Genomic DNA, 24,748 nt, shown 5'->3' on the forward strand with positions numbered 1-24,748 from the left:
TCATTCACACAAACGCCCTTGAGTACCTGACCTGTGCCAAGGAGATCCAGGAGGCAGGAAGTGAAGTGACCTCACTGTCTGGGGAGTGAGTGGGGAATCACAAGAGCCAGGGGGGAGGTGGGAGCAGAGGAAGCAGCAAGCCCGCACAGGACAAGGCGGGATGTGTGCAGAGGAAGGCCCGGGGGCTGGAGCCTGCATGAAGGGGAGACACGGGGGGAGGTGAAACAGGGGCAGGTCACTGGAGGGGCCGTGTAAGCCGTTCTGCCTTATCCCGTCCACTTGAGGGCTCCAAAGTGTAGCCCCAGCCCACTTACATCAGAATCACCCAAGGGGTCCCCGCCCACCTCTGGGGATGGGGCCCAGGAGACTGAATTTTTAACAAGTTCCCTGGGTAATTCCAATATACCTTTAGTTTTCCAACCACAGAAGAGGAGAGGGTGGAGGCAGATTGAGGGGTTTGAAAGGAACACGTCAGGATCCAATCTGCTTTTTAGAAGAAACTGAAGCACGTAATCTCCCATCTGTCTGGTTTTTGGTATCTGCCTCCAAGGCAGATACTTGATGCCACCTACTCAGCAACCATCCCCTCTTCTTCCTTCCTGGGTTTCTGGAGAAACCCAGTTTAGTCCAGATATCAAGTGGGCAGTAATGGGCTCCGAGAAGGGAGGCCCCCAACCCCACCCCAAGTGGAGGATCCTGATTGGACCCCTTTGTCTGGTCCCCACTTTCCCAGATACCTTTGCAGCAAGAAGTGGCCATGTGACAGTTATGGCCCATGAGACACAGGGGTAGTTTGTGTAGAGTCTTCTGGGAAAGGTTTGCCTCCTGCTAACCTGGGCAGAGGTGAAAGAAAATCTGGCTAGTGCTGACCCTCCTGCTTCTAGACCCCGGGTGTGTGATAAAGGACCATCTCATGACCAAGAGGCAGCAAGCCAGATAAGGAAAAGCTAATGTTCATGGGGAGCAGAGCAGAAGGATACAAAGAACCTGGTCCTTGAGGACACGGTTGAGCCACTGCTACAAATCCAGACTCCCCCCATGCCCCCACCGCCCCCATCCAAACCCCCGGCCAACATAAGACTTTGTGTGTGTGTGTGGCCACACTGCATGCCACGTGGGATGTTGGTTCCCCAACCAGGGATCGAACCCATGCCCCCTGCAGTGGAAGCACAGAGTCAACCACTGGACCTCCAGGGAAGTCCCAAACCTAAGACGTCTTGTCCTGAGATTATTAGAATATAAACATCTTGAGGGCAGGGCCTTGGTCTGCTGCATATACTCCCAGTGCCTTGAACAGTGCCTGGCAACAGGAGGTGCTCAATAAATAAGTTTTGAATGGATAAGTAAATGTCTTTACTGCTTATATCAGTTGAATCTTCTGTAGCTTGTAGCAAAGGAATCCTGATACGGTCGCTTCTCTCTCCAGCCTGAGAACCTCCAGAGAGCAGGAAAGGGACTGGGCATTACTGAACAGTGCATCCCACAGGCCCGGCACGAAGCCCACATCTAGTAGGATTAAGCAGCTACTTCTCAGAGGAGCCCCAGACACTGCCCAAGAATTAGCTTCAGGCCTGCCAGAGCTGGATGCTTGGATGTGCCAGCTCCCCTCACCTATTCCTGGGGTGAGAAGCCCCTGAGGCAGTTGACAAGAAGAGCGTAATGTCCACTCTACATTTCCCACACCAAATGATGCCTTCGGACCACCAACTGCAGGCTGAGAAGATGGAATCTGGCAGCAAACGTTGCCACTAGATTCTTGTTGAGGTGGAAAGAACTTCTGAGAACGTCCAGACCCAACACCCAGACAAGTCATGAATTTTCAAGCTACTGTGGTCAAGTCCTGATTCTAAGTGTGGCAGCCCTGGGAGGAGGACCAGTGAGGGGTGAGGGGCAGGGCAGTAGCAGCTTCTCAGACAGGACATCTGAAATGATCTGGTCCCGCCCTGCTGTTTCACACATGGGAAAATGTGATCCAGGGCAGGTGGACAGCTTGGAACCCAGTGAGCGATGGCGTGTTTAACTGTGAACTCAGGTTGCCTCTTTTTTTTTTTTTTTTTTTTTTGACTTCTCTTTATTTATTTTTTTATTGAAGTATAGTTGATTTACAGTGTTGTGTTAATTTCTGCTGTACAGCAAAGTGACTCAGTTATACACGTATATACATTCTTTTTTATATTCTTTTCCATTATGGTTTATCCCAGGATATTGAATATAATTCCCTGTGCTATACAGTAGGACCTTGTTTATCAGGTTGGTTTTAATCTCAAGAGGTTTGGGGATGGGTACTGGAGGGCAATCCTCTCAATTCTGCCAATTTGCATGCAGAATTAGGGATGAATAGGCATAGATCCACTTTTCTGAAGGAGAGGGTCCACAGTGTTCATCAGATTCTTAAGGTAGTATAAGACTAAAGAAAACTAGAGACAGTGGAAGAGGCCGGGTCAAAGTCACAGCAGACCTGAGACTAGGACTTGTGAGCTAGATTCTCAGTCACTGCCCTACGCTTCCACCCCACAGGAAAGGCACTAGATGGGCCTAGTCAGTGGGCACACCAATGTTTCCAACAGGTGGAGGGTCTGTTGTCCTGCTGGCATTGCCCATGGATGCTGACGGAGAACTAGGGAAGACCCTGGAGCCACACAAGAACCAACTCACTCCTGAACTATGCCCAGAGGGTCCCCAAGCAAGGTGAAGGTCACAGATCCATGGCTTCTGGAACCTAAACACATTTCTAGTAAGACACACTCTGCTCTTGGTTCAAATTGTTGATACACATCATGCTCAAGTCTTCCATGTTTCTACAGACTCCACTGGATACCACGCTGGCCTGGAAAGGGCCAACCCCCAAAGCAAACGACAGACTGATTAAACACAATGGCAAAGTATGAAAATTAATCAAGATATTTAATAGACGGTGCAAACCATAATTTCATCTGAATATAAATGTATGCACATGTTTCCAATGAGTTATCTCTCAGTTATCACAAACAGCAACAAGGACCTTAGAGCTATGTTAGAAAAATGTATCACTGGAATTTAACTCTAACAACCTCACACACTCTCAAAAGAACACCAGCCATTTCAAATCAGTGTCACAAACTCCAAAAAGACCAGGCGAGTGGGAGAGAGGAGTGGGACAGAGTGGGAAACACAGGGGCCCGTACACACGTGATGGACAGAAATACAGCTCTTGAGGAAACCAAAATCAGATGCATTATTACAACCAAGGACAAGGAAAAGCCTATGGCTTTAAAAAAATGACTCTTCTGTCAGTACCATACAAGTTTTACAAAGAGATGTGCGACAAGTCAGCTGACATAAAAGGACAGAGGCTGCATTTTCAGATCATTTCAACTGCAAACGGTCGACCCTTTCCATTGAGGCTCAGCAGTGGAGTTAGCGTAGTCCAGAAGCTCAATGTTGGATTTGCAAATACAGTTTATTTTACAGAAATTCAACATTATAAACAGCAGGCACCTCCCAGCCCCCCACCCCCCTCCCCCCAACCCGTACCGCTGGGTGCAGACCATGCTATGCAGAGTGAGCAGTGATGCAGCCCTACTGCTTTGCAGGGAGATTCGAGAGCGATGGAACCTGCCTGCACCACGGCCTGCCTGCCCCACACACGCACGTGCCTGCCCGCCTCGCAGGCCACCAGAGTCTGTCTGGGCCCAGCCCGCGCTGGACCAGTTAAATGGATCCAGCCCAGCTCTCCAATTCCTTCATGTCTTCGTCTTCCTCTTCCTTCTTCTTGGCTGTGTGAAGAGAGGAAAAGCTGTTTAGTTTAGGAAGGCTGGCTGCAGTGTTCGCCACACACTCTGGCTGGATGCCAGGGCTGCGCTACACTGCGTCTACAGAACAGCCCCGCCCCTGCAGCCAGCCTCACCTCCAGGCTATCAGCAGACTGCTTCTCTGCGCCTAAAAGCTGCAACATGCAACTCCAGATAACCAGGCACACCTTCCCCAGCACCTCCCCTCCCCCCACACCGGAGCCAGACAAAGCGGGGAGAACTCTACACTGAGAGTCCATCAGGCTCCATGCGTGGCCTCAGTCCCAGAGCATGCAAGGTGGGGGAGAGCGGGAAGGACCCCGGAAGAGCTCTAATCCCCGCCCGCCACCCCCTTCCACCTCAAGGGCTTGAGCCACCTCTATACACTGCCGGCAGCTTGCTGGACAGCCTCCGGACCCCCTCTGCCCACACCCCATCCCGGGCAGCGGACTCGACTAGAGGGGCCACTTCCCCTTGATCTGTGGAAGAGTGAGGTGACACACCTGGTCACACCCCGCTCCCTGGCCTCTCCCTCCATGCCAAATCAAGCAGCTTCACCTTTTCTAGAAGCTCTGTGTGGAATACTTCTACCCAAGGGTGAAACAGTGCGGGGCGGCGGGGGGTGTGGGCAAGGAAGAAGGAAGTGAAGGTTTTATAGAACCAGGTTTCTAAAAAAGCCAAAGCTGTTTCCTTCCTACCGTGGCAACCTCTGAGGCCCCGGCTTTTACAGGTGTGCACAGCACAGGGTACTAGATGGGGAGCAAGAGCTGTCAAACTCTCCCCTTGTTTGGTGACACAGGGAAAGTCATTCTACAATAATGGTTCTCAACTGGCTGTGACCCGCCCCACCCCCCAACATCTGGCAAAAGCTGGTGACATTTTTGGTTGTCAAAACTTGGGGAGGGGGATGCTACTGGCATCTAGTGGGTAGAGGCCATGGGTGCTGCTAGACATCCACAGAGCACGGGACAGGGCCCCCTCCCAGTCCCCACCCAAAGAACGGTCTGGCTATGTCAACAGTGCCAAGGTTAAGAAACCCTGCTCTACAGAGAAACTAGGAAAGAGCAGGTGACACTGTCTTTAGAGCTGTCACAACAGATCCTATCTGGTTCTCAACTCTGGGCAACTCGGGACCCAAACTGAAGCCAACCAACCACAAGATTACCCACCACGTGGGTCATGGGTATGTCATGATTGTGGCTAAGAAGTACTCACTGGGTTTTGATGGTAGGGATATAGAGGGAACATTTGGTAGAGGGACTGTTTCCGGTCCACTGATTTCCAGCAAATTCTTGTCTAGTTCCTCCTGTTCTAGTTCTTCTAATTCTGCCATGAGCTCATCCTGGTAAAAGCAAACACAAAAATGAGAGACAACCTGGGAATCCCAGCCCCTCCAGGGGTACCTCTTAGCTGATGGCTCAGGGGATGGCTCATTTTTTAAAAGCCCCACAGCCCCTCTGAGAAGGTCAGAGGGGAGATGAACTCCAGGTCCACATTCTGTGACTCAAACATCCTAAACATACTTCTACCGGTGAACGTAACACACTACGAGCTATTATTGCTGTCTACATCTGGGGTCCCTGCACCAGGCGGTGAGCATCCTGAGAAAAGGGATTGTATTTTACCATTCCCATTTCTTTATCTCAGAACTGGGCGCACTGAGTGAATGTTCAGGAATGTCTGCTGAATTGAAATAAACTTGACTAGTCCCTCAAACTCCAGTCTGAAAACATGAAAACCCTGGTGCTGGGAGCCAAGGGTAAGAGCCACAGGCTGTTTCCTCAGCTATACAGTGGGAATCAGCACAAAGAATTAGGTTTGATGAAGAGAGCCTGACCTTCAGTGGACTCAAGTCTAAGGCAGAATGAGGTACAGGGCCTGTAACGGTATTTTGAAAACCTAACAGACCCAACGTTCTAATTGCCACAGCAGAAATTGGTAGGTGGCCAAGTTCCAGATGGATCCTTCGGGGGGATCAGGTATAAATGTTCCTTCTTTGGCTTCACCTTTATCTCACATCAGAGTGGTCTGAGGGCAAATCCTGTAAACTTCTCCAGGGTATGGTGACCTCAGCTGCCCCAGCTCTGAGCCCAGGACTCACCACGGAAAAGTGCAGGTAACTACTTGTTGAAAACAATACTGACCTGAAGTCTGCTGAGGGGTCCCAACAAAGGTTCCTTTACTCCACCTAAGCTTCCCAAACAGTGAAAGCAGCCCTCAAAACCCAGAATTAGGGAGGGTTAATACCATGTCTATGTTCAAGTCTCTGGAGGGACGAGAACTGGTGATTTCCAAACCACATATTCCTTGCCAGAGAGGCTTCAAGAGCACATCAGAGGCAGCCCAGAAATCATCTGTGAAGCCTGTGTGATCTGCATGAAACCACTCACCTCGTCAAACTCTTCTCCAAACCCTACAGGTTTTGAAATAGCTGTTGAAATCTCTTCTGCAAGTTCCTGCTGGTCAGCAATGTCCTGCATTAACTCATCAACTTTATCGATGTCCCTTTAAATGAAACAGACAGATGTCATGTCAGACAGTCTGTGTAAAGAGGGCCTGGGAGGCAGAAGCAGAAGCCCCGCTCCCCGCAATCTGCTGCCCAGCCCCAGCCCCACAATTACTCCCTCTGAGGAATTCCTTTTTTGTCTTTACTTTGTCTTCCTCCTCCTCTTTAAAATAGAGGATCACAGAATCAAGAAGATGGAAGCATCCTTAGACATCGCCTAGTCCAACACCCTAAGGAAATAAGGCTTGGCGGAGTCAGGTGCCATTGTCAGGGTCTCTCATGCAAGCTGGTAAACACATTAGATGAGACCCTGGGACTTGAACTCCTGGGCCAGTAGCTCTTCAAGCCCAAGGGCAACTCTGCACCAGGGGAGGTAAAATCACAAATCATAAAACAGAGCCACACCATTTGACAGGCCCTTCCCATCTACACAGATCCACTTATGGCTCCTCTACTAGGCCCCAAAGGAAAAGCAAACAATGCAGAATTATTTTCTATACACTGTCAATCATATAAACTTACAATTAATCAATGTAATATACACATGTATACTTCAAGGCATGCACAGTATTCACTGAGACGTGCTGTGCGCCAGGCATCTTGGAGAACATGGACATGAAGCAGACATGGGCCTCACTCAGGAAGCTCAGTCCAGTGAACATCCCCTCAGACGATAGCTCAGTTATTTGAAGGCTACTTTTCCTGCAATCCCACACTTCTAGAACAGGGATCAGCAAACTTTTTCTGTAAAGGGCCAAACAGTAAATATTTTAGAATTTGTGGGCCATACGATCTCTGTCACAAAAATTCAACCCTGCCATGTGCCACAAAAGCAGCCATAGACAATATGTATTAATGGACACAACTGTGTTTCAATAAAATTTTATTTACAAAAATTGGCAGCAGGCCCACAGGCTGCATTTGGCCAGTCCCTGTTCTACAGCGCGGCTGAGTACCCAAAGGAAGCAAAAAAGTGCTCCAAGCACCCCCAAGTATACGATGCCAAGTTCAAGCACTAAAACAAATGCAGAATTTTGTTCTGTTTGGGAGAGGTCTTCATTTGGAGCCTAGTGTTACCCTGGCCTTTAATTACAAATATAACAAGCTCGGTTATCTAGTTTCTTAGGCCACTGTATATGAGAAGTAGCCACATAAAGGAAGGAATGCTGAGGTCAAGAACACTGTCAACATGATAGCCAAAGCCCAAGAGCAAGGGGGGAGGCAGAAAATTCCATCAAAAACAGACCTAAGAAGAGAGGGAGTTAAAGCCCTCAAATGTACCACATTTTTCAGGACCCCTGACAGCATGAGGCGAAAGTCACGGGCATTGATTCTAATCCCAGTTCTATCCAAGTTTACACAAACCCAGGGCAAGTCACCTCCCCTCCCTGGGACAAACTTCCCCACCTTGATGATCAGAGGCTTGGGTGAGAGAACCTTCTAAGGACCTTTCCAGCTTGAAACTCTATATTCATCCCAATAACCCTGAATTACTCAGAAAACACTGTTTCATTCCATGAGATCTGCTTCCGAGGGCAGCAGGGCACATAATCCATTTTAGAAGGAGTTCCAAAAAAGAATGCAAATTAAAACAAACTCAGGTGCTTGAATGGATAAGTCAAGGGGTCTGCCCAAGGCCATGGCCCGGGACTGAGGCACTCCAGGGCCAGCACTGCCCTTCCACATGGGTGCCCCCCTCCACCAGTGGGTGGCCACGTACATGTTGTCGTGGGCAGCCTTCATGGCTTTGGCGGCATAGCCCATGTTCTTGAGCACCTCGGTGTTGGTGTTAGCATTCTCCAGGGCCTCTCGCTGGAACTCGATGGTTGACAGTGTGCCATCGATCTGTGCCAGCTGCTTTTCATACCTCTTCTTGCGCTTCAGTGCCTGGAGGGCAGCTGCACAGGGGGAAGAAAACAGGGTTTCAGAGAGCCCAGACACAGGGCAATGTCCTAGAGTTCACTGAGTCTTCTCCCTAACTGTGATGGATGCACTTCAGTTTCTGCTTCCACTATAACAGAGGGCTAATAATCTCTCCTACACAAAAAGCACATTCAGTTTTCTAAGGAAACTATACAAGGGACTTCCCTGGTGGCACAGTGGTTAAGAATCCACCTGCCAATGCAGGGGACACGGGTTCAATCCCTGGTCCAGGAAGATCCCATATGCCACAGAGCAACTAAGCCCACTCACCACAACTACTGAAGCCCGTGTACTCTAGGGCCCACGTGCCACAACTACTGAGCCCGCATGCTGTAACTACTGAAGCCTGTGTGCCTAGAGCCCGTGCTCTGCAACAAGAGAAGCCACCGCAATGAGAAGCCCGTGCACCGCAACGAAGAGTAGCCCCTTCTCGCCACAACTGAAAAAAGCCCGTGCGCAGCAACAAAGACCCAACGCAGCGAAAAATAAATTGTAAAAAAAAGAAAATTATACAAAATTCACAGACTTCAAAATGCAGCCAGGCACATAAGCAAAAGTTCACACTCTTTGGTAACCGCACACACACAAATCAAAGCATGGCGGGCACCCCGAAAAAGAATGTGCTTGGAAGTCAAACTGCCTTAGGTTCAAACCCCAGCTCTCAGACTTGGTGAGCTACTTAGCCTCCCTGATAGGTTCACTGTGAATGAGATAACATAACAGAAACACTTAGCACAACATTAAACACAGTGCACACCCAAAAAACCAGCAGCTCTAATTATTATAAAGCAGCTTTGAAGTATCATTTTATGTCAACTAAATTACAAAATAATAAATAACGACTATAGCAAATACTGGATCATTGGGGGTTAAAATGCTATCTCACACACAGCCGACAACTGTAAATTGTTATAATGTTTCTGAAAAGTAACATGGCAACACACAGCAACAGCCATAATATTGTTCCTGCCCTCTGACCCAGTAATTTCCTTCTGGAAATGTATTCAACAAAAGCAAAAAGCCCCATGCCTGAAGATGATAACTATAGCATTCCCTATCATAGAAAGCACAGCACAAGTGAAATAAAGACAGAACTCCCTGTCAGGGACTAATCTAGAGTCTGACCATTTGGTCAAATCAATGCCATCATCACTCTCAGCCTCCTGGTGTGTTAAGGCTATAGGAGATAATCTTGTTTTAAGGTTCAGTCAGGGCAAGCAATTTGATCAAGATGAGTTGGTAGCAGAGCAAGGGCCAAACCACATCTCCTGAGTCAAAACCCAGGCTTCCCTCCCCTTACTATTTTAGTTCCCCTCTTTACACTGAAAAGCATCTTTAGCACACACCTTAGCTGGGCATCAAAGCCAGGAAGGAGGCTCTGCACAGAATCAAGCAGAAGGAATGGGCTGCCGGCACCTGCCTTGGCCTGAACAGCACTAGCCTCACATACATATGTAGACACATATGCACCCATGCACTCGTGCCCCCCAGCTCCATACTATCAAAGCCACCTCCTGCAGGCTGTAGGCAACAGTCAATCACCTCCCCAACAGGGCTGTGGTTTCTCCATATGTCACCTGAACAGGTCACGTACTCCTTCCACTAAAACTCCCTGTTAGCCTAGGATAGCACCCTGAGAATCATTTGTCAAGGGAATAGGGCCTTGGCTTGCATGTAAGCAGTCCATAGTTCCTTTAAAAGCAGCAGACAAGGGCTTCCCTGGTGGTGCAGTGGTTAAGAATCCACCTGCCCTGAATGCAGGGGACACGGGTTCGAGCCCTGGGCTGGGAAGATCCCACATGCCACGGAGCAACGAAGCCTGTGTGCCACAACTACTGAGCCTGCACTCTAGAGCCCACGAGCCACAACTACTGAAGCCCGTGCGCCTAGAGCCCGTGCCCCACAACAAGTGAAGCCACCGCAATGAGAAGCCCATGAAGCCCGTGCACCACAATGAAGAGTAGCCCCTGCTCACCATAACTAGAGAAAGCTCGCGCGCAGCAATGCAGACCTGATGCAGAAATAAATAAATTAATTAATTAAAAAATAAAAGCAGCAGACAAAAACCACCAGGAAAATTCCTCCAGCCAAAGGATAAAGCAGGCTAAAGAAACACTGCTAAAAATCTGAAGAACAATGAAATGTGCCTCATTAAAAGCTGAAAAACCATTCAACCTGCTATCTCCCTCATTCTGGTATGAATGGCCAGATGGCCTATGACTCCAAAAAATCCAACCTGCAGACACACCCAGGGGTCCCCAAGACCCTTTACTGAACATCTTCACCTTCTGCTAGTATTAAGCCATGCCTGCCAGGTAAGTACCTCACAACAGCGACCCTTTAAGGTAGAAATGACCACCCTTCTTAGCAGATGAGGAAACAGGTTCAGAGAGGTTCTGTAACTCAGGTTACCAGGTGGTAGGCAGCATTAAGCCAGGTATGGAACTCCAAAGTCCATGGGCTGCCATGCTAACTGTTATGCCTCCCAATGAATGAAAAAGACAGGACCCTGCCCTGGAGGCACCATCCAGTGCAGCAGGGAGCGTCCAGGGAACTGTGGGATCACAGAAGAGGGAGTACATATTCAACCATGCCATTCCTTTGCTTAAGAACCCACAACAGCTCCCTCTGCCCACAGGACAAAGCCTCCACGTGGTTTAATGTGGCCTGCAAGGCCCCACGGGAGGCAAGGGACTGGGATTCTCACCACAAGCCTGGTTCCGGGAGCCCCAGCACCAGTTCCGAATCCGTTTGCCATTGACCGTCATGGCACAGGGAAGGCATCTGGAGAGAGTCCTGGTATGCAAATGCTCAGGGCCTGGGGCTGCTTCCTCCTGACTTCGCTGATACTGTGTTGCTTTTCCACAGAAACCGACTTAGTCACACCCTAATCAACAAGAGATTCTCAAGCCTTCTGAGGCCAATGTCCCACACTTACTCCTTTCCCAGGTCCTCCTCAGCCTCCCCTAACACCCACAGCATAGCCCAGCCTATAACAACTTGTTCACCAGTCAAGATTCAATAGGTGTTCTGAGCGCCAGTTGCATGATAAGCAAGCAGGGCGGCTGCTGCAGTCTTGCCCGCCTCCTCATTCAATCCTCCCGCATGGTCCAGGGGCACAGATCCCAGATCCACACCAACAAGACTGGGGATCAGAAAGGTGGAGTGGGGACTTCCCTGGTGGCGCAGTGGTTAAGAATCCGCCTGCCAATGCAGGGGACACAGGTTCGAGCCCTGGTCCAGGAAGATCCCACATGCCGCAGAGCAACTAAACCCGTGTGCCACAACTACTAAGCCTGTGCTCTAGAGTCCGAGAGCCACAACTAACTGAGCCCACACGCCGCAACTACTGAAGCCCACGTGCCTAGAGCCCATGCTCCGCAACAAGAGAAGCCACTGCAATGAGAAGCCCATGCACTGCAACGAAGAGTAGCCCCCGCTAGCCGCAACTAGAGAAAGCCCTCGAGCAGCAATCAAGACCCAACGCAGTCAAAAGTAAATACATAAAATAAACAAATTAAAAAAAAAAAGAAAGGTGGAGTGGCTCATCCTGCTGTTATGAGAGGAGGGGAAGGCTCAAGCACTAGTCTGTATAAACAAACCCCCAGGCCTCTGCTCTTCCCACATGGGCTCGGGATGATGGCAAGTGACACTGGGACAGTTCTCAAGAACGAAAAACAAGATGACATTTGCCTTGCTTCTCAGTGTCCTGAGTGTAGCGGGAGCCTTGATTTTATACAGTTAGCTATGTTCTGATTTTTAAAACCATTCCTTGCCTGTTAACATCATAGGTTTAGAACAGCTTTAACTTTTGCTTGAGTACATTTTCAATTGGCAGTGACTCCTTGCATGCCAATCTGGCATTTCTCTGATCTACACCCCGCTGCTAAAATCCCCCAAGCAATAAATTATCTGGAAGCAAACACCCAAACATACCAGGGAGGTAAGCAAGAGTCCCCCATGAATGGAATAATGTTTATATTATTCATCTTTACAAACCATCATCCAGCACAATGACTGGTACACAGCAAGTGCTTAATATATATTAAACTGAATCTCCAATTTCACCTGTTTTTTTAAGTTTTTCATATACTCTGCAGGGCTCCTCATGTGGGGTACACCCATATTTTATCTCCTGTGTACCTCTTACTCAATGGAGAAAAGATAACATCTCATTGAAACACTGGCTAACACAGTCATTGGGCAGCATTCTTTCCCTGCATTCGTCCTGGTCCATAAAACAGGAATTTTTGCAAGGGCCCACCCTTCCCCCTGTATGCTCGCCATGAGGTGTGCCCTGTCTGAGGGGAGGAAAAGGTTCTGAGTGAACAGCCTGGCCCTCCAGGGCTCCCCTTCCTGCCTGCAGGGTTCACACGGTCTCTTCCCCTCCTTGCAGTGAACTCTCCAGGACCGCTTCTGGCAGAGACAGTCCATTTGTTTACCCCAATCTAAATCCTGTGTGTATTTCTCAGCTAGTTGAGAACCCCAAAGTGAAAGGGTACGTGATTCGTTTCCCCCTTTCCATACATGGTTCATGAGTAGAGTAACCCTGAAATTAGACATGGGGTCAGCCTTTGGGCTGCGAGAATATGTGTAAACATATTCAGAGCCCTTGAACCACCCCGTATCTTACAAACATGTGGCACACTGGTGAAGTATAACTTAGGGCAAGCTAAATGCGTAAAAATGCCTCTCTTCCTGGAGACCATTCCACTTCAAGTAAACAGCCCCCATCCCTATCTTATTGCTGACCACAAAAATTTGCTTCCATATATAGCCAAAGCCTAAAGGGCCAGACCCAATGTTTTTCAAAAATATGTGCTAGCTCCTAGTATCTTGCCTTACACTTCTCCATATTCCTGATGGTTGGTTTAAAAAAACAAGTACAGAGTTCTCAATACAAGGTTTAAAAAAAATGTCATCATGTGAGGTGATGCATGTTAACTGAATGTATTTTGATAATCATTTCACAATATATACATACATTAAATCATTACGCTGTACACCTAAAAATAATATAATGTTATATGTCAATTATATCTCAATAAAACTGGTGGGGGGAATGGAAAAAAAATAAAAACAAGTACTGGGTTAACAAGGAGTTCATCTAAACCAAATATTCAAAGAAGGTGTCCAAAGAAATCCCTTTTCTGCCAAAGAACCCGCCACCACCCCCCTACCCGCCCCCCCGCCCCCCCCCCGCTGTATCATTCATAAACACAATGCTTTAACAACTGAAATCTAACCCAGGCCAACAGAAGTTTAAAAGGTTGCTTTTAGATGGAAAAAAATAGTCCTTGGAATCTCCATATTTAATTACGCCTTTGCTGGTTCCAAGAGGGTAATTACAGCAGCAATTACAGAATCTAATAACCAGCTTTATTGGCTCTGAAAGCTGAAGCAAAAACAACTCCAACCATGTTGAAATAAACATTGGTCTCCAGACAGTTGCTTCATTAGAAACTCTAAACAGCTATTTGAAGAAAAAATACAGAAGAGATACCCTAAGAAGCAGAGAGACCAGTGGAAAAGACATTCACCCAGGACCAGAAACTCCTTCTGCAAGGCATCTGTTAGTGACTGGTACAGAAACCATTTTCAAAGAATGCATCAGTTCGGTACAACTAGGTAGGACATTCCTTTTTCCTCGGCAAAGGCAGACTTAAGACTTATCTTTGAAGAGTTGCTGAGGAGGGCAAGTTTGCCTGCCCTGATCTGGGGGCATTCAGAATAGAGGCCATCAGCCCAGGGCATCTCAACAGATGCGAAGATCTCATAACTGTACACTAACGACTAATACATTGAGATTCAGGCACTGGGGAGAAGGAGGGTCCAGTAATATCCTCTCACTGAATGAATGAAGATGTCTAGAGTCCTTTCAAAGACTCAAGATTCTACATCTGAATTCATGCAGCAGAAGGTCCAAGGGCTGGGAGAGGAGGAGAGCGCTGGTTCTTTCCCACTCTCAGCATGAACTACATAGAAAACACAAACACACTCCAGGGGACACCTACCCACAAATGCAACGCTAAGTGAGAATTTGGAAGAACCTTCAGCAGCTTGGTCACGGCAGAGCTACTGGAGGGCAGGGAGCCGGTGAAGCTGAGGGGGCCCTGCTTTGCCCACCTCCAGCAATCAGTCAGATGCTCCTTGCTCATTGTGCCCATGAATAAACCTCAGATGTTCAGTGTGCCCTCAGCCAGGAGAACCACACCTGGCCCTCAAGCCACTAGTCGCTTTGCTGGGGTCACCTGTCATCTGCCCTGTGTATGGGCAAGAAAAGACCTAAAGTCAAAACTACAAAGTTCACCACCAATGTCAAAGAAGCCCATCCTCCTGCAGGGACAGTTATCAGTAAGCATCCCTGCACCACATGGCACTGGATGTCCTGCCAAACCCTGACCAAATGAGAGTTACATACTTGGCATCAAAGGCAGAGGGGGCTTGAAGGACTCTCGGAGATCCCGAAGTCCAACCCATCTCATTAGAAACTGAGAAAAAATGATGCCCAGAAAAGGTGACAAGGCCTGCAAGGATCCCGCAGTGAGTTAGAGGAAGAATCAGGACTAGAACCCAGGTCTGCAGCCCAGGGCTCTTTCTACCACCTCAACTCTGTTACCTACAAATTAAGTCGCTATAAATAAATCAATAGTTCCCCCTGCATAAGGAAAACAGTCTCCTAATGCTCTTTCATCCAATCATAAACTCTGCCTTTTGCAAACCCCATTTAAAAGCTCCCGCTGGGATTTCCCTGGTGGTGCAGTGGTTAAGAATCCACCTGCCAATGCAGGGGACACGGGCTCGATCCCTGGTCCGGGAAGATCCCACATGCCGCGGAGCAACTAAGCCCGTGCACCACAACTACTGAGCCTGCGCTCTAGAGCCCATGAGCCACAACTACTGAGCCCTCGGCACCACAACTACTGAAGCTCGTGCGCCTAGAGCCCCTGCTCCGCAAAAAGAGAAGCCACCACAATGAGAAGCCCCTGGACCGCAACAAAGAGTAGCCCCCGCTCACCACAACTAGAGAAAGCCCGCGCGCAGCAATGAAGACCCAACGCAGCCAAAAATAAATAAAAAATAAAAATAAAATAAAATAGAAGCTCATGCTAACACATCAAAGAACCGGAAAGCTACCTGATATGCTCTCCTAAGTCCCCATTTAGAAGAAAAAGAAAAACGAACGGAAAAGAGCTGCTGGTCTGCCTGGTTCCAAAGGACTCTCCCCAGAATGGGTGCTGCTGGTCCTGCCTGTACTTTCAGAAGGCGGGGGCAGGACTGGGCTCTCATTTCTCTACCTTGTATAAAGGTGCCAGGAACCTACAGAAAGGTCTCCAAAACCAAAATGCCCAGACAGAGTCGATTTTGTGTTCATCGTCACTCAGTGTCCCAGGCTCACCTGTGGAAAAGAGGGTCTCATCCTGCCAAAGCCTTAGAATGCTGTCCCTGACACTGCTGTGTTTATTCCCCCACAGCTGGAGAGTTCAGGCTAGAGGTGCAGACAGCATTTTTCAGAGCAGCCTCCTTCTCTGTGTTGTATCTCCCAGTTCCCCTAATTTGCTCTCCATGGCCTGGAGCTAATACACTCCATTTAGCAATGATAAAATAAGTACTTGTGTATGACCAGGAAAGCAGAGCCTGAAACCCTGGCTGACTTCATCAGCAAACACACAGGGAGTATAGTACTCCCTGCGAGGGAAAATTCTAGAGAGAAAGAAAAAAGCCCCTTAACTGTTTAACATGGACAGAGATGAAAGAAATAAGCCCCACTCAATTAACAATCTAACAAACTGCTTCAAAATCATTTAAACAGCAAACAGAAAGTATGTTCTGTAAAGAAAGGTAAAGGCAAGATAAGACATAGTCAAATAAGCTTAGGAAATGCAGGGTCACATCAAATTACAATGGTCATTTACGGAGTCCAGTTGTCCAGCTGTGAGTTTCAGCTGCACTATCAAGTGAATCCTAAGCAAATTACTTAACCTCACTAATCCTCAGGTAATAATAAAACCCACCTCATAGTTACTGTGAGGATTAAAATGAGACATGTATGTGAAGCTCCTGGCACTGGGCCAGACATGCATACGTGTTCAGTTCATGTTGGTCACTGGTATTACTACCTGCAGGACTTCTCAGAGCCTATTTTAGTAGAAAAAGAACCAATAGCACTACGACTCCCCGTGCCACCACCACCCCCAAAACAGCTTGGGAAAAAACAATTTAAAACCACCTTGATTATGTACCCAACACAAGCTCCATCAACCTCTGTCCTGGTTGACTCGTACCAGCACTGGGGCACAGAGAAAAGAGCACAGGGCTTGGTGTCAGAATCCTGGCCCTGGGTCACACTGGCCTGGGGTAAATTATTTCACCTCTTCATCAAATGGAAAATGGGAGTGATATAGCTACCCCAAGGACAGGTGAGAAAGATAATCTCTGAAAATACTCGATAAACGTGAGTATTTTCCTTTTCTGCCTCTCTCTTTCCTTGCCCGTGTCTGACATTCTCTCTGAGGAGCTCTGTATCTTCCTGTCCCTCCCCCAGCCCAGCGTGTCCCTCCAAGAAAGAGTATACAGCTGAGGCACAGTGGAGAGAAATATATAACAGCAGCTAACACCTATGGGGGGCTTCTTGGATGCCAGGCACCATGGCTTGTGCTTTATGTGCTCACTGGTCCCCCCAAAAAATCCTACCCTACGTGGTAGGTACTGCAGTGTCCCATCTCAAGATGGGGAAATTGAGGTTCAAAGAGTTTATCGCCTGCCCAAGTCATACAGTTAAGCAGTGGCAAGCATGGGATCAGTGCCAGGCTGCCTACCTGTAAAGGGCATGTTCTTGCTCCACGAAGGAACGTCTACCCTGCACCAGCTGGCCTGCTTCTGCCTGAGTCTGGGCTTCTGAGAGCCTCTGTGCTTCCCCACCCAACAGATTCTACAGGCCAGCAGTCTAGCACCAAAGGCATCCAAGGGGCAGCTCAGTCTGCCCAGAAACTCTCAAGTAATCGGTAATCCATGAGAGTAGGCAGTAAAAGCCTCTGACTAACAACAACAACAACAAAATTCTAGTGGATTTTAAATTGGTTAGACGTACACGTGATAAAATCCAACCATTTAATCAACCCCTCTGCATTTGGGATGACAATTCTACATAGTTAGGGAGTTTGTAGGGAGGCTTTTGTTCTTGTTTTAAAGAATAAATGTTTTGGACTTCCCTGGTGGCGCAGTGGTTAAGAATCCGCCTGCCAATGCAGGGGACATGGGTTCTAGCCCTGATCTGGGAAGATCCCACATGCCGTGGAGCAACTAAGCCCGTGTGCCACAACTACTGAGCCCGCGTGCCTAGAGCCCGTGCTCTGCAATAAGAGAAGCCACTGCAGTGAGAAGCCCGTGCACCACAACGAAGAGTAGCCCCCACTTGCCGGAACTAGCGAAAGCCCGCGAGCAGCAACAAAGACCCAATGCAGCCAAAAGATAAATAAAGAAATAAATTTATTTAAAAAAAAAAAAAAAAAAAAAGAATAAATGTTTTCTTTCCTCGTGCTTGCCCTATCTCTTCCCTAGACCACAAGCTTCTTAAGGTTCTCAAGAGCCGAACAGCACTGAGATAGGGAAGGGGGGGTATTCCAGAAAGTCCAGCGTTGCCCTGTCATTTCTTCTGAGGCCAGTGGGCTGGGCCCTCTGTCCTCTCTCCCCGTAATGGCCTCCAGATCTTTTCCAAGACCTAAAATGACCTCCCCACTGTATTCTAGAAGACCCAGAGACCACAGCTACAAGAACTTGGTAAGGTTTCTCAAACTCCTGTCACTTGTCCACTCTTTTTTTCTGCGTTAACCCCAACTGGAATGCCTAGAACTCTAAAACCAAAGGGTCCAGGGCTTGTTTAAGGGACAGCGAGTCTGGGACCTCCTCTGGGACCTCTGCTGTGACTACATTTGGAGAGAGGTGGCAGTGACCCAGAGTAAACAGCAGATGATTCCAGAGTGGGCCAGTGGGAGTGGCCTGGGCCATAAGGAGGAAAAGAAAATGGCCAAGGGGAGTCAGGCTTTCCCAGGGGAATACTGCAAAGGCCTGTGTGGCTGCATCTTCTTGTCCCCGAAAGGGCAGATGATGGCTTCCCACGGCTCTGCTGCAGCTGGGTTCAATTTGGGCAGGAAGAGGAGATGTTCCACTTCCTGGAAACAGCAGGCATCCAGGAAGTACCTCCTTGTGATAAGGGTAACTCGAGGCCAGGCGGGGAAACTAGGATCCCAGGAAGGAAAGTGATCTGCCCTTGGTTTTTGAGGGCCACAGTCAGATAGCCTATGTTCTGGGATCTAAGGCAAGGTTCTTTCCTGTATGGCAACCAGGTCACAGAATTTTGTTTAAACAGCTATCAGAGACTAAAACTGCACACCCATACAGTCCACAGATTTGTCTTAGTTGTCCCACGTCTTAATGCATAAATTTGATTTGAATGCACATTTCACACAAAAATCCAGATTTTGGGCTTCCTTTTGAAAATGCAGATTTTCCGGCAACACTGAGCCCACACTGCTGTCTGGCAACAATCGAGTGGAGCTAAGTAGCAGCAGTGCTTTTTGAAGGGGCACATACTCTCCAATTCACCTCCACACCCACCACTACCCACCACCTCACACCTGACCACCCCGCAACATCTTAGTTCGGGAAGACAACCCCTTGCCTTCAGGCAGTTAAGGTCATGCCCAATTTAAAGACAGGCAATGGAAGCCCCAAACGTTCAACAACTTGCTCAAGGTCACATGGTTAGAGGTAATGGCCAAGGAAGAATCCAAGCCAGGTGCCCTGACCCTGGACAATGCTCCTTCCACTACTTCTAGGGAGACCTCTGACTAGACAGAACCTGCAACCCAGGTCCTGTGCTCCTGGATTCGGCTTCTAGATCTAACTCTGCCAAGACCAAATTACATCACTTAGCAAGGCCCCTCATTTCTTAGGGCTTCAGACTCGTCATCAAGGATATGAGAAGAGTGTATCATTTCCCTCCTAAGGTCTTCCTCCAGCTCTAACAATATGTGAACCTATACAGTTCTAAGATTTCCAGTGATTGGTTGAAACAAACACAAAAGGTTGTTTCTGATTGACCCTGTGTGATCCGAAAATGTAATTAACATCAATACATTTCCCGAGTATTTCACATAATCAAGTTTTTCCTGTCCAATGAAATTAGTAGTATCTCTTTTTCACAAACTGAGTTAGAAAAATCAGAGATCACTTCCAGCCTCTGAACTCTGCTGCTCTAGCTGGGTGGAGGAAGTAACACTCAGATCAAACATTAGCCACAAATATCAATCACAAATGTCATTCAGGGAGAAGAGGTAACTGCAGTTAGACTGCAGGCCCCAATGCCCTCATCCTCCATCTCTTTATAAGTTCTAGGACTGCTGACATCCTCTCTCGGAAATTCCTCTCTTCTGCCAGCCTCTGGGGAGACACCCTTAGCCTGAGGTTCCCCAGCCTCTACAACGATTTCTTCTTGGCTTTTTTTTTTTTTTTTCTAGATTCTTTCCCTCCTCTTCTGAATTCCTAATAGTTGCATGGAGCTCAAATCTTGGCCCTGCATTCTTTTTTCATATACTAACCTGAGCTAACACCTGTTCAGAGCCTTGTATTTTATTCCTTCACTTAATCCTCACAGTAAGGAATTAGTCTTTTTAGCCCATTTATGGATGAGGAGACTGGAGGCTGGAGAGATTAAGTAACTTGCTAAACTCTCAAAGCTTGTGAATAACTGGCAGACTCAAATCCACACTCCTGCTTCTAGCCAAGAAGAATGGTAGGGAATGGATCTACCTCCCCACCTAAAAGAAATGAAACAATGGTTTTCAAGACACTGGACATCAGGCAAAAAAGGACAGCAATTCTGGGAGATGAGAAATAAACAAGGTGGGGCTTCCCTGGTGGTGCAGTGGTTAAGAATCCGCCTGCCAGTGCAGGGGACACGGGTTCGAGCCCTGGTCCGGGAAGATCCCACGTGCTGCGGAGCAACTAAGCCCGTGCGCCACAACTATTAAGCCTGTGTTCTAGAACCCACGAGCCACAACTCCTGAAGCCCGGGCACCTAGAACCTGTGCTGTACAACAAGAGAAGCCACCGCAATGAGAAGCCCGCACACCGCAACGAAGAGTAGCCCCCGCTCACCACAACTAGAGAACACCCACGCAGCCAACTTCTTGGGGAAGACCCAATGCAGCCAAAAACAAATAAATAAATAAATTTATTAAAAAAAAGAAAAAAAAGAAATAAACAAAGTGAGCCCTACAATTGCCCCAGTTTATTCCTTTGAGTTTCCAGACTTCAGTGCAAGGAGAGAAAACCCAGGCAGAACCTGGCAGACTTCCTGAGTTGAAGAGATAAGAGTTGAAAGTCTGGGGAGACCAAAACTGCTAGAGTTCACAGGAGAGAGTACCAGAGAGGAGAGAGCTGCAGAGAGAGAGCAAACTCTAGAGATCTGCAGAGGGTCCCCCATCAAGTATTCAGTAGAATACTTACCAGTACGTGTGTATGAAGAAACTACCTGTGGCCAGGGAAAGAACCACTTGAAAGGATTAGAGAAAACAGTACCAGGTAGGTGTTCACATGGGGCTAGATATAGTGCCTGCTCCTTAGCCATACTGGAAAAGTCATAATTCACAAGACTTTGGGTAGAGTATTCAGAAGGGTCTTGTCTCAACAGCAGGAAATAACTAGCCTTATACAAGATAAACATTGCTGTGGGCCCACCTAACAAATCTTAAAAGCAAGACCCAAAAGGACAAACTGTTACCAAGGAAACTATGCCCAAACAAAGCTTGAGAATATTTATAGGAATACAGAAATATCCAATACCCAACAAGGTAAAATTTACAATATTTGACATTGAATCAAAAGTTACCTGCAAAGAAGCAGATGAACACTATCCATAATGCAGAGAAAAATCAATCAACTGCAAGTAGCCTAGAACTAATACAGATGTCAGAGTTAGCAAAGACTAAAGTTAAGGAGACCTACAGAAGATATATTTTTTAAAAAGATTCAAATTGGCTTCCAGACATTAAAATTATTGGATGGGATTAACAGCATAATAGAACTGCAGAAGAAAAGATTTGTAAACTTGAAGACATAGCAATAGAAACTATCCAAAAATGAAACATGGGAAAAAATTATTTATTTATTTATTTATGGCTGTGTTGGGTCTTCATTGCTGCTCATGGGCTTTCTCTAGTTGCGGAGAGTGGGGGCTACTCTTCACTGCAATGTGCGGGCTTCTCATTGCAGTGGCTTCTCTTGTTGCAGAGCACGGGATCTAGGCATGCAGGCTTCAGTAGTTGTGGCATGCGGGCTCAGCAGTTGTGGCTCGGGGGCTCCAGAGCACAGGCTCAGTAGTTGTGGTGCACAGGCTAGTTGCTCCGCAGCACATGCGATCTTCCCAGACCAGGGATCGAGCCCGTGTCCCCTGCATTGGCAGGTGGATTCTTAACCTCTGCGCCACCAGGGAAGTCCCGAAAAAAAATAATTTTAAAAATGAAACGAGCTCAGTGAGCTGTGGGATGGCTGCAAGCAGCCTCTGTAAGTGTAACTGGAGTCCCCAAAGGAGAAGAGTAAATTAAAAAATATTTCAAGAAATAATAGCCAAAATTTTTCCAATTTGATAAAACCCAAAAACCCACAGATCCAAGAAGCTCAACAAACCCTGAGCATGAGAAAACTATACCAAAGCACATCATAATAAAACTGCTCAAGGGACTTCCTGGTCCTTCATTCCTGAGCAACTAAGCCCGTGTGCCACAACTACTGAACCCGCGTGCCACAACTACTGAAGCCACGCGCCTGGAGCCTGTGCTCCACAACAAGAGAAGACACCACAATGAGAAGCCTGCGCTCCGCAAAGAAGAGGAGCTCCTGCTCGCCACATCTAGAGAAAGCCTGTGCGCAGCAACGAAGACCCAACACAGCCAAAAATACATAAATAAATATATTTATTTTTAAAAATAAAATATAAAGTAAAAAGATCCAACTATATGGTGCCTACAAGGAATATACTTCAACTATAAAGACAAACAGGCTAAAACTAAAAGGATGGAAAAAGATACACCTTGGTTACACTACTAAAAAGAAAGTTCAAGTGGCTATATTAATATATCAGACAAGCAAATAATATTTCCAGGGACAAAAAAGGTCATTTTATAACGATAAAGGATCCATTTATCAGGAGGATATAACAACTGTAAATGTTTACATACCTAATAACAGAGTTTTAAAATACATGAAGCAAAAATGGATAGAACTGCCAGGAGAAATAGACAAATCCACAATCACCATTTCTGTCAGATTTCAATACCCCTCTTCAACAACTGATAGAATGAGTAGACAGGAAATCAGTAAGGATATTGAAGGCTTGAACAACATAAAATTAACAAACTTGACCTAACTGACATTTGTAAAACACTCCACTACAAACAGCAGAATACGCATTCTGTTCATGTGTATAACAAAACATTTACCAAGATGGATCAAATTTTGGGCCATAATACAAGTCTCAATAAATTTAAAAGGATTTAAGTCACACAAAATATGTTATCTGACCACAATAAAATTAAATGAGAAATCATAAAAAGAAGATCTCTGGAAAATCCCCAAGTATTTGGAAACTAAATAACATATTGCCAAATAACCCATGGGTCCAAAAAGAAATAAAACGAGAAATTACAAAGTATTTTGAACTGAATGAAAATGAAAACACAACATATCAAGATTTGTGGGGGCTTCCCTGGTGGCGCAGTGGTTGAGAATCTGCCTGCCAATGCAGGGGACACGGGTTCGAGCCCTGGTCTGGGAAGATCCCACATGCCGCAGAGCAACAAGGCCCGTGAGCCACAACTACTGAGCCTGCGCGTCTGGAGCCAGTGCTCCGCAACAAGAGAGGCCGTGATAGTGAGAGGCCCGCGCACCGTGATGAAGAGTGGCCCCCACTTGCCACAACTGGAGAAAGCCCTCGCACAGAAACGAAGACCCAACACAGCCATAAATAAATAAATAAATAAATAAAATTTAAAAAAAAAAAAAAAAAGATTTGTGGGATGCCATTAAAGCACAAAGGGAAAATTTTATAGCACTAAATGCCTATAATAGAAAAGAAGAAAGACTTCAAATCAGTGACTTTAGCTTCCACCTAAAGAAACCGGAAAAAGAAGAACAAATGAAAACCCGAAGAAAGGGAATGAGGATCAAAGTGAAAATCAATAAAATAGAAAATAGATAGATGTTAACTACACTTATTATAGTGATCATTTATTGGGTCACCACTTATTGTGGTGATCATATATACACACTAATCAGTACGCTGTACACCTAAAACTAATACAATGTTATATGTCAATTATATCTCAATAAAAATTAAATAAATAAAATAGAAAACAGAAACAATAGAGGTCAATGAAACAAAAATCTGGCTCTTTGAGAAGATGAATAAAATTGAGCTTCTAGCCAGACTGATCAGAAAAAAAAAAAAAAATTACTACTATCAGGAATGATAGGTGTAACATCACTACAGATTCCACAGATATTAAAAGGAAAATAAGGGAATATTACAAACAACTTCATGCCAATATTCTGACAACTTACAATGACAAATACCTTGTACAACCCAAATCCATGCTCCTTCTACTATATGAGGAATTACACTTTGCTCATGACACTTTGCTACAAAAGCAGGGACAAAAATGATACAGCCCCAAGGCTGAAGGCGCTCACAAACCAGCAGACAGATGGACAATGCGATACAATGAGAGGTAAGCACAGGGAACTGTGGGTGCCCCAAAGAGGAGAACCTAACGTTTGGAGTTATTACACGTTTTAAAGAATGATAAGAGATAGCCAAGAGGGACCTATCCCAGGCAGGAAGAACAGAGGGCAGGAGAGAATGAGGGAGGGAGGAAGTAGAAAAGCCCAAGAGAGAAAGGCAAGAACAGGCTTTATGTCTTGTTAATATCCCAGAGTTAGAGGGAAGCCAGTGAAAAATTTGAAGCAGGCCAGGAGCGTGATCAGATCTGCCCTTCACAAAGCCCCCTGGCTGCTGTGGAGAAAAAGGACTGGCAACCCACTACAATAACCCAGAGGGTCTGGATTTAAGGGCCTGAACTAAGGCCACAGCAGAGGGGCTGACCAGGGGAGGATGAACTTGAGAGATACCAGGAGGGAAGACTCCATGGGCCTATATCACTTGTTTGACTGTACAGGGGAAGGAAATGGAGGAGTCAGGAATGACTTCCAGGCTCCCAGCAGGGGCAATCAGGTGACTGAGATACCATTTCTCAGAGAAACTAGTGACTCAGGGGAGAGAAGATGAGGCAGGAAGGGAAAGACCATTCTCAGCAGGTCTTTCTGTGGAGATATGAACTTCAAAATTCAAATTAGTGCCTGAAATTTGAATTAACGTCCTCTAAATCCATACGACAAGACAAAGAAGTTCAAGGACTTCTGGGTGGGTCAAATCTAAGTAATTTCTTACAAAACTGTAAAGAGCACAGGATTCAAAGGTAACCTGATTGCT

At 46.8% G+C, this 24,748-nt stretch overlaps 1 protein-coding gene and 1 long non-coding RNA gene across 3 annotated transcripts in view; both read right to left on the reverse strand.

Annotated features, from left to right (window-relative positions):
- The window catches only part of LOC309646203, a 441,930-nt gene that overhangs the window by 319,787 nt on the left and 97,395 nt on the right, over nucleotides 1-24,748 (reverse strand). The window lies entirely within an intron of this gene.
- The window catches only part of CHMP4B (charged multivesicular body protein 4B), a 47,820-nt gene continuing 25,143 nt past the window's right edge, over nucleotides 2,072-24,748 (reverse strand). Inside the window, exons 2-5 of one of the 2 annotated variants that reach the window (XM_082432253.1) lie at nucleotides 7,997-8,174; nucleotides 6,161-6,275; nucleotides 4,986-5,112; nucleotides 2,072-3,755 (exon numbers count right to left, since the gene is read on the reverse strand). In XM_082432253.1, the coding sequence (XP_082288379.1) occupies nucleotides 3,691-3,755; nucleotides 4,986-5,112; nucleotides 6,161-6,275; nucleotides 7,997-8,174 (485 nt within the window). In that variant the 3' untranslated portion in view covers nucleotides 2,072-3,690. Of the gene's footprint in view, nucleotides 3,756-4,985; nucleotides 5,113-6,160; nucleotides 6,276-6,798; nucleotides 7,021-7,996; nucleotides 8,175-24,748 lie in introns of those variants that run through there. The other variant, XM_082432254.1, reaches the window with a different exon arrangement.

This window comes from Balaenoptera physalus (assembly GCF_965194825.1).
Source record: "Balaenoptera physalus genome assembly, chromosome: 16".
Lineage (NCBI taxonomy): Eukaryota > Metazoa > Chordata > Mammalia > Artiodactyla > Balaenopteridae > Balaenoptera > Balaenoptera physalus.